This window comes from Fonsecaea monophora (assembly GCF_001642475.1).
Source record: "Fonsecaea monophora strain CBS 269.37 chromosome Unknown Scaff10, whole genome shotgun sequence".
In the NCBI taxonomy this organism is placed as follows: Eukaryota; Fungi; Ascomycota; class Eurotiomycetes; order Chaetothyriales; family Herpotrichiellaceae; genus Fonsecaea; species Fonsecaea monophora.
In genome coordinates this window covers 336,651-351,542 of record NW_019173941.1, presented here as the reverse complement: position 1 = coordinate 351,542, position 14,892 = coordinate 336,651, and the positions used below count along the sequence as shown (strand labels likewise).

The 14,892-nt window shown below is 53.8% G+C and overlaps 4 protein-coding genes across 4 annotated transcripts; 3 read left to right on the top strand and 1 right to left on the bottom strand.

Moving 5' to 3' along the window:
- Nucleotides 1-35: 35 nt before the first annotated feature.
- Nucleotides 36-1,583, bottom strand: AYO21_02392 (hypothetical protein; the record flags this gene model as incomplete). The annotated part of the gene is made up of 1 exon (XM_022652371.1): nucleotides 36-1,583. One exon carries the CDS (start codon nucleotides 1,581-1,583, stop codon nucleotides 36-38), a length of 1,548 nt encoding a protein of 515 aa, XP_022515407.1.
- Nucleotides 1,584-2,291: 708 nt separating this feature from the next.
- On the top strand, nucleotides 2,292-2,850 carry AYO21_02391 (hypothetical protein; the record flags this gene model as incomplete). Its single annotated transcript, XM_022652370.1, has 3 exons — nucleotides 2,292-2,294; nucleotides 2,356-2,400; nucleotides 2,515-2,850. The coding sequence occupies 3 exons, from the start codon at nucleotides 2,292-2,294 to the stop codon at nucleotides 2,848-2,850; spliced, it is 384 nt and encodes a 127-aa protein (XP_022515406.1).
- Nucleotides 2,851-10,638: 7,788 nt separating this feature from the next.
- On the top strand, nucleotides 10,639-12,663 carry AYO21_02390 (hypothetical protein; the record flags this gene model as incomplete). The annotated part of the gene is made up of 4 exons (XM_022652369.1): nucleotides 10,639-10,882; nucleotides 10,940-11,164; nucleotides 11,224-11,356; nucleotides 11,409-12,663. 4 exons carry the CDS (start codon nucleotides 10,639-10,641, stop codon nucleotides 12,661-12,663), a joined length of 1,857 nt encoding a protein of 618 aa, XP_022515405.1.
- A 1,076-nt stretch (nucleotides 12,664-13,739) lies between these two features.
- AYO21_02389 (hypothetical protein) lies at nucleotides 13,740-14,526 on the top strand (the record flags this gene model as incomplete). The annotated part of the gene is made up of 3 exons (XM_022652368.1): nucleotides 13,740-14,062; nucleotides 14,147-14,297; nucleotides 14,359-14,526. 3 exons carry the CDS (start codon nucleotides 13,740-13,742, stop codon nucleotides 14,524-14,526), a joined length of 642 nt encoding a protein of 213 aa, XP_022515404.1.
- Between the last annotated feature and the right edge of the window lie 366 nt (nucleotides 14,527-14,892).

Genomic DNA, 14,892 nt, shown 5'->3' with positions numbered 1-14,892 from the left:
CTCAAAACTTTGCCGACAGCGCAGACTGACAGGGGTTAATGCTCGATATCATCCCAGCTCCTCCCCTGGACGGCGTTGAGCTCGTCGATGGACATGACCTTGCCGGTGGTGAAGTAGCCGGCGTGGATCTTTGCGTCGATCTCGACGCGCGAGTCCTCGGGGATCATGTCGTCGGGGATGGGGACGCGCTCGAGGATGGGGATGCCCTGCTCGACAATGGCGTCGTGCTTCATGTTGGACATGGACAGCATGCGGTCGATCTTTGTGATGCCTAGCCAGTGCAGGATGTCGGGCATGAGGGCCTGGAAGCGCATGTCCTTGACGCCCGCGATGTTCTCGGTGCGCTTGAAGTACTCGCTGGCCCGGTCGGCGCCGCGCTTGCGAGCGTTGTAGACCAGGTACTTTGTGACCTCGCCCAGGGCGCGGCCCTCCTTGCGGAAGTAGATGACGACGCCCGAGCCGCCCTTCTGGGCCTCCTTGACGGCCTCCTCGATCCCGAAGATCAGGTACGGCCGGCACGTGCAGATGTCGGACCCGAACACGTCGCTGCCATTACACTCGTCGTGCACCCGCAACGCCAGCCGCACGTTGGGATCTGCCATCTTGGCCGGGTCGCCGAAGCAGTACACCGTGAGCCCGCCGATCGGGGGCAGGAACACCTTGATGTCGTTCCGCGTCACCAGCTCCGGATAGGAACCGCCCGTGTGTTCGAAGAGCGCCCGTCGCAGTGCGCTTTCCTGGATCCCAAACCGCTCCGCCACCCCGGGGAGGTACCAGACGGGCTCGACCGCGAATTTGGTCACGTTCAATTCTCCAGTCTCGTTGAGGCAGATCCGCCCATCCGGTTTCAAGCGGCCGGCTCTGACGGATTGTTCGAGCTCCGGGATCTTCATGTGCGCCTTGGTCACGGCAATGGTGGGGCGGATGTCGATGTCTTGGGACTGCATGAGGTCTTTGTATAGCCAGGGAGCCAGATGACCAAAGGGGTCCATGGCGACAATCTTCTTCCTGTCGCCCCACGCTGGAAACGGTCCAATGTTCGCAGCCGGTTCGGTGTTGGTAAAGTCCGGTTTGTGCTCTAGGTCCAAATTGTTGCTCGCTACGGCAAGGGCGTGGTATATGCTATAGGACCCGCCGTGGGCACCGATGGCGTTGCGGCGGCGGATGGTGTTGTGGTGACGACTGACCACGACAGGACCACGTTTGATGGGATTCGGTTCTCCCCATTCAAGAGGAATGGGGTCGATTCCCGATTGGCCCGGGTAGGTAGTAAGGATGATTCGCGAGGTGACTGATGATTTCCTCGCAGGGCTCGTGGGTGATGAAGGCGCCTTAGGAGCCAGGCTGGAGTCCGTCGGTGGAGAAGAGGCACCGCTTGCAGATTTGCCCAACTGGATGGGATCCAAGCTGGGAGAGAGGTTCGTCCGAGACTGAGGAACGCCGCGTAGTTGGTTGACCGACTGAGCGGTTTCGAATCTACTCTGGAGGGACTCCATATTGGCATCTAGGCTCTTGAGGGTCGCGAGGATCTCTGAGAGGATGGGGTCGGAAGTGGCCCCATTCATGGGCTGAGAATTCGCCATCTGGTGTTTAAATGCCCGGGAAAACAAACAATATCTGCTCGACGGAAGGATATCGATGTGGGGAGGCAAGAAGTTCGTCCAGAGGTTCTGAAGTAGTTCCCAAACAATCAGGCGTCAACACCTTTGCTTTGCTTTTTTTTTCTCTTTGACACCGGAAGAGATCCTAACAACAGATGGACAACAGAATGGACAATGCTGACAAGGGATGGCCCGGAAATACCAGCACGACCACTTGCTCTCACACAAACCAACAGAAGCCCCAAAGGCTCAAGCACAGTCTAAAGATGTATATAGGCAATGAGGATAAAGAAGATAGATAGGAAAGTGAAGAAGTAATATCTCTCCCATCAGACTGCAACGTTGAAGCAATGGTTGGTTGCAGTGGGGGAGAGAGAGGGACGAGGGGGAAATGCGCCTCTGGAACTCGATGTCCCGCAGTGGCTGTGATTGGCTGATCTGACAGTCGGAGGCTGCCGCGCGATAACGATAAGACTTCGGTTCTTCACGTGACTGGGCTGTGACAAGACTTCGCAGGTTGAACTGCGGAGGTGAGTGAAGACGAGGCTGAGCCAACTTTGGAGACCAGGTCCTCGACATCGCCTTATTTAATGTCACCGAGTCCTTTCTCTACTTTCTCGAGGCTACCTTCGTTCATCAACCCCTCCGCCACACTAAAATCTTGAGGTACCTCGATATTTTAGAAAAACAATGGTAAGCACCCATGAATTTCAGGGAGACCCCCCGAAAGAAATAACTGACACCGCCGCCACAGGGGAAACGAAAGAAGTCATCCAGCAAGCCGCAAGGGCCCAAGAAAGTCAGTTCAATCTTCATTTCTTCATCCCCACGATCAATCCCGAGCGGAACTCACATCCTGCATTGCCCATACTGTTTCTCTCATGCTAACGTCACCTCGTTTCCGTCTCTGTAGCGCGAACCCCTCGCCTCGACCTTCACCTGCCTCTTCTGCAACCACGAAAAAGCCATTCAAGTCAAACTCGACAAGAAGGCCGGCGTGGGCAACCTGCACTGCAAGGTCTGCGGGCAGAGGTTCCAAACCGGCATCAATTACCTGAGCGCCGCCGTCGACGTGTACTCGGACTGGATCGACGCATGCGAGGACGTGGCAAAGGATGCGGCATCGAGGGAAGCCGAAGACGATGCGAAATTCAGCAGCTATGCAGCATCCGGCAAGGCCGGTGCCGGCGTCGGTGCTGCTGAGGGAGGGGCCGATGAAGACGAGGACGTTGACTACGGAGACGATTGATCTCTCATAACGAGCGCAAAGGGGGAGCGAGTCTTGCTCTTTTCCCTGCAGGACATGGCATGGAACGGATGGCACGGCGTTCTTGTGGAGTTGGAAAAATTATTCTTGATACCAACAAAGAGGATGGGAATATCGTCGGGGGCAAAACGCGAGGTTTCATAGGTCATCCCCTTGGCACGAAGCAATCTTCCTGGGAGTTGGAAGAGGGTGGTTGTGTCAAGACACAAAAGGTTCGAGGGCACGCCATGAAGCATCTGAGAAGAGGTCTCCATCGGCCCCGTGCCATGAAATTGGCCAGAGTGTAGGATGGACATATTTGGAGATATTGCATATCTGATACAATGGCTTTCTCCCGGTCAGGAATACATGGGTCCAAGTCACTTATTGTCCTGCCATACGGAGATTCGAGACGCAAATTGCGCGAGGAATTCGCACCTGCGCGAGTGCATGCGTCGGCTGTTTAGTGAAGTGCTGGGGCAATTTCGACAACGCCACATCCATAGTTCGCGGAGACCCCGACTAGAAACTTGACAGCAACCCTCCACGAACGGGTTGTGTCTGAAACCCCCATCAATGCCAGCAGCTCATCCTCGACAACATGACGGCAAACGGTACTTTGTTCAAGAGCGCTCTTGCGGACCATTGACATGGTGGCATCTTTCGCAACCGTTAGAGATACCGCAGGGTCGGTTTGCCCGGGGAAAAAACAACCAGGTATAAAGAATGTGTGAGAAGTGCACGGGAGCCTACCTCGCAGACACGGAAACGCAAAGCAACCTCTTCTGCAACAACACTCTTGGAAAAGAAATCCATCGGCCATGTACTGTGATATCACTCAGGCCTGGCCCTCCAGAAAAGGGTGTTCGGGTAGACTGCAAGGCGGCCAATGTAGGGGACGATCAATTCAGGCTTGCGAAGGGAGAAACAAGTCTGTCGACAGAAATTGAGTTCCTCCTGGATGGCTGAGAGCCAATAGTCATGGCACAGTTGCCATCGTCATTGTCACCACAGCCCTAACCTTCGCGACCTCCTGTCTTTGTCACCACGATGCCGGTGATCCAATCACTCGTTACTGAGACCCCTTCGATACGCTCAAGGGAGGTGATGGACAGTGTTGATCTTGACGACGAATGGTAGTCATTTCAGACATATGAACAGGGGACCAGTAGGAGTGTCCCTACTCCTTACCGTCGACTGGCAGCATGAGTGTGGCGCTGGCAGCAAACAATCCGCCATCCTGCCGAGCGGACCTTCTCCCAAACATTTGGGCTCCTAGACCCTGCGAGATTGATTGCCCTCAATCGGAAGGATCTGATTCGAAAGAGACATTTGTTGCGACAATGGAACGAAGCTTGACTCCAAGTCTTGGACAGGCAGATAGAGCATTGGGCTGGATGGCACAAAGTGTCGAGGCTGACTGAAAATCATTCCACGGACGGATCGCGGGGCCAGGGGAGAGACGAGAGCTAAGCCCACATCTCGTATAACAGAGCTGACCAGACATCATGTATCCCTGATCGTAGCATGCCAGGGCCCAGGGGGCATCAGAGGTGAGACCGGTGAGCTTGATCTGACAATAATGCAAGACATTCCTGCCTTTGGCTGTTCCAAGATGTGGATGGAGCAATGTCGGATCGCCTCCTTACCGCAGGCACATCGAACCTCTGAGGTATTGGGCCACAAAGCCTTCCCAATGATCTTCATGCAACTGTGATGTGCATGGTAAGGGGGCAATGTCTTTCCGTAGATTTTCCCGGCAATAGTCGACCCAATCACAGTCAGTCGACAGTGGCCATCTTCGTGAATCCGAAACAAGAGGGGTCTCTCTAACCCCAAGGTTCCCCCTCCGCCTTGGGAGAGCTCGTCTTTGCCCTTTCCAGAACGGGCTGCTGTTCCTCGCCCGGTTTGCGTTCTTGTTCTCCGCCTAAGCGAGAGGGAGTCGGTGCTGCTAAGCCGGGCTCGACCCTCTGGCGACGGTAATGGATCGGCATAGACTTTCTCAGACGCAGTGCGTCCTGCACAGGCGATCGATGCAAGATCGCAAGCTTGCAGTAAACAGGGGATGCAGTGCAATGCCGATGCAACAGCGGAAACAGGAAGGGAAGGCTGAATATCGCAGACGCATCAACCTGTCCATCTCTTGCATGGAGGGCCCCTCTAAGGACGAGCATGTCCGGCAACACAGGCCGGCCCACCCATCAAGGTTCTCCCTAGGGCCCAGCCTCCTCTCAAGCCTAATGCTTCCCGAAGCGGCTCTCAACAAAGAAGAGACCTTCTCTCTCGTGATATGGACTCCACTAGGGGACAGAAGCCAGAGAACCCTTTGGCTGGACAAGAACTCAGGGATAAGGCACCCCGTTCAGAGAACTTCTAGGATACGTGCTCAACGGAGTAAACCATTGCTGATCGAGCGATCCTCGCGACGCTGACCCGGGCCTTGCACGGCAGTGATTGGACTGCCTCAACCGTAGCTGGTCCAAGCCGGTGTGAGAGTGGGCTGCCGGGACTTGCTTCTGCAAATCATGGGTTGACAACACATCAGACTTGTTGGGATGAGGGCGGCAAGCCGGCCAGCGATTTGTACGAAGAATTGTGAACTTGTCGACCATGCCAATCGCTTTGAAACGGACTTCCCCTTCCCATGTTGCTACTTGTATTTGCTTTCTGTCTTTAGCCATCCGAAGGAAAAGAGGTGGGGAGTTAGTCGAAAGACCTTTTCGATGTGTCTGCCTGTACTCGGTATTTGGTGGATCGTACAAGAGCCGTGTCCTTATTGGGCTTTGGGACCCAGGCGATAATCATGCCCCCGGGGGGGGGGGGGGGGGGGGGTGTCATACCCTACCACCATACCTGCACCATTCCCACCGAGAGGCTGAAAAGACTCAAGGGTCGCATGTGCCACAATTCCTTGAGACCTTGGCCCTAAGCAACCCCCTTGCCTCTGTCCCTTGCGCAAAATGGTCCTGTCATCGGGTGAAGGCCGGCCGCCGATGTGGACCATCAGGACATTTCGGCAGATCTACTACTGTAGAAGCCTGTCCTGGCATGCAGTTCAAGCTTTCTGAAAGGGGAGGCATATTTGACAGGAGGTGGTGCATTGTCCATGCATTGTGGCCTTAGGAAGGCCGTGATCTTGCATTTGCATGCCTCTGGTTGGCATCTTGGATCCAGATAGATTCAACTGCAATGCGACCTTAATTCATAGCGGATACACATGCAGAGCGGGAACATCCCGTCTGCATCCCCGCATGCAAGCAAGCTGTCTCTCTGAAGATCCCCTTGCCAACAATAGACGGGAAGGCTCAGTAACCATCAGCCACTGAGGCGCGTATGTTTACCCAGGCCACAAAGATGCCTCTCTTGCTTCAGGATGCTTTCTCTCTGTTGCTACTCGTCGTGTTGAGTCTGCACTTCACACGTGTTGTGACGACGTTGGACTGAGCAAACTTTCCACAACGCTCAGCCTGTTGGGGGCTTGTCTAAATGCTCCGTCGAAGGAGGTTGGTAACTTCGGTCCTGAACCTCTTTCCAGAAAAAAAAAACACTCGGTAATGAGCGAGAGACCCGCCGCCGCACAAGCCCTGGATACCACTTGTCATCAAGATAGCCAGTTAGTATCATTCCTACCGGTGCATCCGGGGCCACTCTTTTGCTTGGGCCGAGGATGAGTAACATCCGGTTTGGAAGGATCGAGCGTGAACAAAGGCTCGGAGATGAGGTTCACCAAACGGCTGGTCTCTCCTCTGTTTGTGAGTAGATTGATGAGGCTGGAAGAGTCCAGTATTGTTGCCGTTACTCGGTACTTCGTTGGAAACGCGGAGTGCTACTCCGTGCGAGGAAACGAGCAGCGCCCGTCTAGGTCGACCCATCAGGCAGGCAGTGAGGTTGGGCCATGACGCGCAGCATATGGAGCGAGCTAAACCTGAAACTCGTGGTGACCTGGGGCCCTAAAAGTTGTACTGACCAGCCACAAGCTGACAGATGATGCCATCAGCGCCCGGGAACAGGGTGCAGGGTTTAAGTCGACTCACGGGTTCTTTTTGAAAGCCAGGGTCAGACAACAATGCGTTGTACAATCCGTCCGAGACCTGGTTAGTCTTAGAAGTTGCTTCTGTAATATCTCTTTTTGCTTCTGTGTGGACGTCAAGCCATGGCTGCTTTCCGACCAAAGCCAGTTGTAGCGACGTAATGAGAGGTGCATTATTTGTGGGTAGCAGATACTCGAAGGCGCTCGGGCACTTGATGCCGCTGCTGATTATCGCTGTACCTCACGTTAGCGCTTGAAAGACCCAGCAGATACGCCCAATCTGGCGTTCGTCAGAGTGGTCGTGGTCATTTAACCGAGGGCCAGGATGGGGGTCGCGGCACGATACCGTAAAGACATGGGCACGCTGGGCAAAGGATCGAGTGGCCGTTCAGGGAATGGGAAAGACGGGAGTCGGGCTAGAAAGTTTGCGACGCGAGAGCTATCGCGGCTGAAGCAAGATGGCTTGTGCACATCTGGCGAGCATCCGCAAGTCAGAGACAAGGAGCAGGGGAGGAGGACTTCACGACTAGGGCAGGTAGGGGGAGCGGAAGGCCTTGCCCATCCATCAGCATCATCACCTTATCATCGTCCCCCTCACTCCAGGGTGGGCACCATGGCCTCTCCGTTCCGGACTAAACACGACTCCGCAAGGGAAAAAAAAAAGCAAATGGAGGGACATGCTGCTGTTGGTTGGTGCCACCTGGAAATCGTCCGACACTGTGGCACAAGCCTTTTCGTCGAGACCGGCCAAATTAAAATCCAGACCTGCGAATTTGAATGAGCATCCACTGAGTAACGTCGAGACGAGAATTCTAAGCGAAACAGAAACAGGCTCGTAACGTGAAAGGAGGAGCAGTCGCACTGAGATTCTTCGAGGCCGAACCCTGAAGGGGGGCAAAGAAAGTGCGTGATGACTTTTTTGATAGACGGCATGTGCCTGGAAAGGAAACGAAGGGCGCTTTTCTCCCCAACATCCACCTTCGGGCGGTACGTGGGCCCTGGCGTCGGACTGGAGGAGGTGGCCAGGCGATTTTTGCACGACGCTGGTTGGGGAACTTGGGGGCTGTCCGTGATAAGGCGACGATTCTCCCGAGCCTGAGTTGATAGGCATGGTCGGTATGGGGGGCAGGAAGTGTGCTAGGTGCCAGGTGGTAAGGATGGATTCGCAGTTGTGGTTCTAGTCCTGGACTTTAGGGTCAATTGTGCTCCTTGTGGCTTGCGTAGAAATCCAATTGACCGTCTCTGGGTGGGCCTCATGCTGACTGGACGCGACACCTTTTTCCAAGGGCTGGGAGGAGAAGTTTGAACTTTTGCCCTTTGAGGTTGACAACTGCCCGTTTTTCCAACATACAGGAAGGTATGTACTCCATCCTGTGCTGGCTCCAAAAGTGCTCGACTGTCCACGATGATTGCTTCTGCTGGGGGAATCAAAGCATCCACCCGTCGACCAGCAAGGCGCACAGCTGGCACCTGGAAACGCTTGGAGGGCTTCAACCTTGGGCGCTTAAGAGCTTCCCAAGAAGGCCTCACTAGCCCTTGGTATCATCATCAGAATTTAGCAGTTCCGAAAAGGAAACCTGTGTACAAGTGTGCTCCGCAGTCAGAGGGATTGCTAACCTCCTACCCCGTAGCACTACTTCCAGGCTCCGAGGACTAACCACAACCCGACGGTACGAGTCTGTTTACTGGTAGGTAGGCAGGTATACTTCGTACTTGCACAAAGACGAGTATACCCACATGGATTTCGGTTGTTGGCCGTATTGTGTACGTACTGTACTGTGTAAAACTGGAGCCCTTGAACCCGTCTTCGGTTCCCGTCTCTTTTTGAAGTACCCGCTGGTCACGGAGGCTCCGTCAAAGGAATTGGTAGAACGGAGGGAGGCAGGAAATTCACGGGTTCGTCAAAGGTCAATGGTAATTGTAAGTTTTGTCCCAAGCCCTCTGAGGCGATAGGCAAGGGTGCAACGTTATTTGGTCAAAAAAAGGGTGGTCGTTGCAGGAGGAGAGTAACTTCCGTAACGAAGGAAAGAAAGGCAAGCCAGCCGTTTTCCGGCTGCGATTGGCAGCCTGCGTCCGCCCGCCGTGGGTCTTTGTTTGACCTTTCGTGGAGCATTCAGAAGTCGCAAGTTTCGGCACGCTTGGGATCGCTGGGAGCATGGTCTGTGTGCATGTCTGTGTGCGAGTGAGGGCGAAAGAGAGTGTGGGTGGAGGAGTGGACCAGGGATCACCGACCACCTGCGACTGGGCAGCAGGGCAAAAGGCCCATGGTTGGGGAGTGGAACCCCTTCTCGCTGTCTCGCTGGGCGGGCATGCTTGGGGCCTGCACTGGCTTGTTGATGGTGCTGGGGCTTTAGAGTCAGTGGGTCATCAGGGAAGGACGCCCCTAGGCAGGTTAAGGAACAATCTGTTGCCAATCATGCACCGCCGACGCTGGGTTGTGGCCAGTTAGCGGGCACAGGTAGCGGGCAAGCCCTCGTTGAAGGAGGGGGTGGGATCAAAGAGCAAGCGGCTTCGGCTTTCGTTCTTTGCCTCTTTGCTGGGCTTCTGGCTTCTGGGCTTCTGGCCGCTACCCTTTGACTTGAACTTGACACCACCCTCCCTCCGACCTCCCCCCAGTCCCTCCACCCTGCTCTGGACCTCTGGACCTCTGGCCCTCTGCCTATTTTGCTCTAATGCACCACCTGCGCACACCTTCTTGTCCTCCCGCTCGGCTACTGCACACCGTCTGCGTCTCTGCATCCTACCTGCTTCCCAAACCTCGTTGTCTCTTTTCTCCAGATCTCCATTGAACCATCTTTCCTGCAAACCCCCCAATCCAGGTGTATGTTGTTCGCCCGTCCATAATCATGGCCTAATTGCGCGTCACGATTGTCCTTTTCAAGTTTCATGTTTGAGAAGCGTTCTCCAGTTGTTCGGTATGTGCTCAGAAGAGGACGGGAAAAAAGTCTGCTCTCAGTGAAACTGCCCGTGCCCAGTAGTCCGCACATAACAGTCTGACCGAGCTGCTGCTTTTTTCCCGCTGATCTTGCTGCATGCTCCATGTGCCTGCATGCTGCACAACCTCTATCATGAAATACATGCTAACGTCTTGACCACCTGCGCAGTTTGCGATCCTATTGACGACGCTCTTTCATCGCCTTCTTCCCGTGCTGGAACCCTCGGCGGGAAAATAGCAATCGACTGCCAGTGTCGAACAGTCCGCCGACACACTTGGGCAGACACCTGGAACGCCTTGGATTCCTCGGTCAGAGAATCCAATCGTGCATGCCCTTTGGCAACATCGTCCGCAATTTGGTCTTCTTTGTTGAAGAAGAAATTGTCGACGCGGGCTACCGACACACGAATAGTCAATGAGGCTTGACTGTGAGCTTGGGAAACTCTTCACCCAGCTAGTCCTTCCCTTCCGGAATCATTCCACCGATCTCGTACGGGGAACATCTTGGAACCCCAAGTTCCTCTCCCACACAGTCCGCATATAAAGCTTTGACTCTCGTGGATTAAACCTGACACGGGCCAATATTCCGCAAAGTGTGTCAAGAGGCGGGACAAATTTGTGGATTTGGGTTGTTCAGGCTGAGTCTTCTTAAGTCGAAAGACCCCGTCTCTCTAGTGATTGATCTAAGAGGCGCAAAGAACCAAGCTTCGACGCCATCCAAAAAATCCAACTGTCTCAGGGTGGTATTGTCCTTTGCTTGTGATTAGCCTTGGGCGGACGTAACTCATCGAGCAAATATTGGTGCTTTGCCGAATACCGATCCAACATGAATCAAACACAGTCGTACCTGGATATGCATCCCGGTTCGCACATATCGTCCGGACCTTCATACTCCCATGCGGGTTCTACAGCGCCATTGAGTCATTACCAGCAGTATCAACAGCCTCCGATACCCGCATCGTCACATTACGGCCCTCCTCCGACCTATGGGACCTATGGCTATACAAACGGTGTTGCTTCTCCACAGTCTGCCACTGGTCCAGTAGCGCAACAGATCACCTCACTTCCTGGTAGGTCTCCCATATTTGTGAGAAGACAATTCTGGACTCCTTCTGACGATGTAAAAGCTATCATGCCTGGTGCCTCCAACTCTCAACACTCGTACGTGGCTCAACCGTCCGGTTTGCCCGCCCCGAACCCAGGCTTCCCCCAACAGCAGCAACCGTTTGATACTACTGGTCAAATTGCTCCCCCGGGCATGAAACCAAGAGTAACAGCAACACTGTGGGAAGATGAAGGTAGTCTGTGTTTTCAAGTTGAGGCCAAGGGAGTTTGTGTTGCTCGCCGTGAAGGTAAACGCCCGAATCCAGCCTTGTTCATCTGTGCCCATAAATGCTGACTTTCTGTGCAGATAATCATTTCATTAATGGGACAAAGCTTCTCAATGTTGCTGGAATGACCCGGGGACGCCGGGATGGCATCTTGAAATCTGAAAAGACTCGCCACGTGGTCAAGATCGGACCCATGCACCTGAAAGGAGTCTGGTACATTTTGCCGTACAATCCCGTTGTGGAAGCATTTGTTAATCTGGAGCAGGATCCCTTTCGAACGTGCCCTTGATTTTGCCAACAAGGAAAAGATTACAGACCTCCTGTACCCACTTTTTGTGCACAACATCGGCGGCCTGCTTTACAATCCTGAGAACGCGTCTCGGACGAATGCAGTTGTGCAAGCAACAGAGCGCCGGCGCATGGACAGCGTTGATTCCACTCGTCCACCCCAACCTCAGGCACCGTCACTTCAACATCACAATAGCATGCCTGGTCCAGGCCAAGCTCCACCTACGCCGCACTCAGTTGCCCCGCATCCGAATGCACCACGTCCGGGTATCGACCGTGCACATACATTTCCGACTCCCCCAACAAGCGCTTCGAGTGTGATGGGGATGAGTAGTCAAGGAAATTCGTACGACTGGGGGACCCAGGGCATGACGAACGGCGCGCCGGGAACACAGCCACTATCCATTGACACTGGCATGAACGCCAGATCCATGCCTACCACGCCAGCGACGACTCCACCTGGGACCGCTGGACCAGGGATGCAATCCTATCAAGGACAGTCGGGGTATGAGAGTTCAAAACATTATTATAGTACGACGCCCAGTTCTCAAACGGGTTATGCGCATCATCCAGACGGGAGCCGGTATGGCCAACCCATGCAGACGGTACCATACGGGAAGACTGATATGGGTCCACCGATTGCACCAGGAAGCGCTAGTACTGGAGCAGATGGGCATGACCCCAAGCCTGATGCATATTCCGCACAGCCTCACTCATCCCAACATGAAAGTGATCATCCAGACAGCGGTTACATGAGCGCAAACCCCTCTGCTTACAGCACAGGTCGGCAATACACGTACAGTGCTACCGGTGAGCATCCACACATGTCTCCTGAGCAATTGTCAGGCTCTCCAACGCATCAAGCTAGTTCCGGCCACGCTACACCAAGGACCATGCCTACAGGTCAACCCCAGTGGACAGGAGAGTACAACACACCGCCCCGACCGCCCCCTTCCAGCAATGTATATAACGTCATGGGTGGCAGGGATCGCACTCCACAGGGTGGGCCAACGGACAGCTATGGGAATCCCACGTATGGAGCTCCTGCCCATCCCTCCGCTGTGACTTCGGTGAAACGCGGGCGCGAAGACGATGATCAAGACCGTCCTAGCAGCCGAGAGTATGATGGTTATGACCCGAAACGGCGCAAGACGGCACGTCAAGACACGTACAGCATGCCCCTCAACACACCTCCCCACATGCAAGCTATCAAGACGGGAGGACAGCGGTAAAAGTCTCAGTTTTCTCGTCGAGATGACTCTTATCTGTTTTAGAGACGTGTGACGAGTGGAAAAAAAACAGGCTTGCACCTTGCGATGGGGCTCTACTTCCGAGGTAACGCCACATCACGATATATTTCCCCCAAAAGCGATTACGAGATTTACGACGGCCCGTGAGCCAAAAAGATTAAAGACTAACGAATGGAACAAGCGCGCACGGTTTGATTCCTCGACTTTTAACGACCTTTACGAAACGATTTCCTTCGAGCGCTCTCACATGGCGAAAATCACGATTTATACTTGCAATTTTTCGGCCGTTTGGGGTAGGGCTGAATTTCACGGGTTTAGATGTTCTGCTTCCTTGTTGTGTATGAGGGAACGATATACGCGTGGATGGATTATGATTTGGGATGGATGAACAGCTATGATTCTGAAAGGCGCCTGATGAGATGTTTTCTTGGCTGCGGGAACGAGAGCAAGACTACATGTGGCTGCTGGACCTTGCCAACGACATGTACAACTGAGAAAGTCCCATTACCTGGTAATTTTCATGTGTCAAGGATTAGGACTGCCCTTCGGGTGTGCAGTTGTAGACGTCAGGCGCTGCAGGAACAATGGCTCCTGTCTGTCCAATCGTGGGCCGTCCACTCATGACATGTCGAGTACAATAAAAGCTCTATTTATAATCATGCGGCGTTTCTTGAGTTCCGGACCATATTACCTCGTACTGGGTACAAAATCTGTCCTGCCACTGTATTAGGTATACGAGGTACTTGATAGTATCAAGAGCCAGCCAGCCTTGCCAAGCACCCAAGTTATCAATGGCCCAAGCCTGGCGACAAGTACCCCTCGTTGGCTTAATATGGACTAGCGCGAATAGTGCCAAGCTTGGCGCACCATGAATTTGTGACAGTCGATTGACCTTGACTCTTTCAAGAGATCGAGGTTTTATCTGCACACCACGACAACGACCGTTCTCTAGTCATCGTCTCAAGATGTAAGTCCAACTTTTTTCTATGCGGTAGTTCAACTGCCGACATTCTTGGGCTTTCAAATCCAGACCTGTTCTGCTGGCTGGTGGAAACTGCATGACAAGGTTGATGAAAGATTTGACGCTGATACATGGCTTCTTCTTTTCCAGGACGAACCTCCGCACCCAGAAGCGCCTCGCGGCGTCCGTTGTCGGCTGCGGCAAACGCAAGATCTGGCTCGATCCCAACGAAGTCAACGAAATCTCCAATGCCAACTCGCGACAGACGATCCGGAAACTGGTCAGCGATGGACTCATCATCCGCAAGCCGGTGGCCATGCATTCGAGATCTCGTGCCAGGGAGTTGAATGCGGCTAGAAGAATTGGCAGACACCGAGGGTTCGGTAAGAGAAAGGGTACCAAGGATGCTCGGATGCCCAGGTATGATGAAACGATTCCATAATGAGAGCGACAGAACGCTGTCCTACCGAGAGGACTTCACACTAATGGGATATCGCTTTACAGCCAGGTCCTATGGATGAGACGCTTGCGTGTTCTTCGACGTCTGCTCGTCAAGTACCGTGCTGCCGGCAAGATCGATAAGCACCTCTACCACGAACTCTACCAGTTGAGCAAGGGTAACACCTTCAAGCACAAGCGTGCTTTGGTCGAACATGTATGTCTACCCGCCCTACTCACTCTCATCCTAGGCATGGAAATTAATACCTATGTTACAGATCCACAAGGCCAAGGCCGAGAAACAACGTGAGAGAATCCTCAAGGAAGAAATGGACGCCAAACGTGCCAAGACCAAGGCTGCTCGTGAACGGAGACAGGAACGTATCCAGACCAAGAGAAACGCCCTTGCTGGCGAGGCTGAGGAGGAGGAGGCCAAGCAGGAATAGGAGGTTGAAAAAGTGCGGTGAAGAAGGACGTGAGCCGATTGTGACGAGCAGCACATTGAGCATATCGCATGAGACTGGTCTAGAGGACAATCTCAACCACGTGCTCTCGCACAACGATGGTATGCACACCTGGACGGGTATGTTGGGCCAAAATGACGGGGACAAGGACATCCTATGGACCTCGCATAGAAATCATGGCTTCGTATGTGGGATAGTGGTTTCAGTAGCCGTCAACGATAAAGCAACGAGGGGTTCGGATCAACCAGGTGACTTTGGCTCGTGGCTGTTTCTCGGGTTTCGTCCACGACTGTTGCGATCTGCCATGCTCTTGTTCCCTTCTAGAGACGAGGAGTGCACCTCGATAAT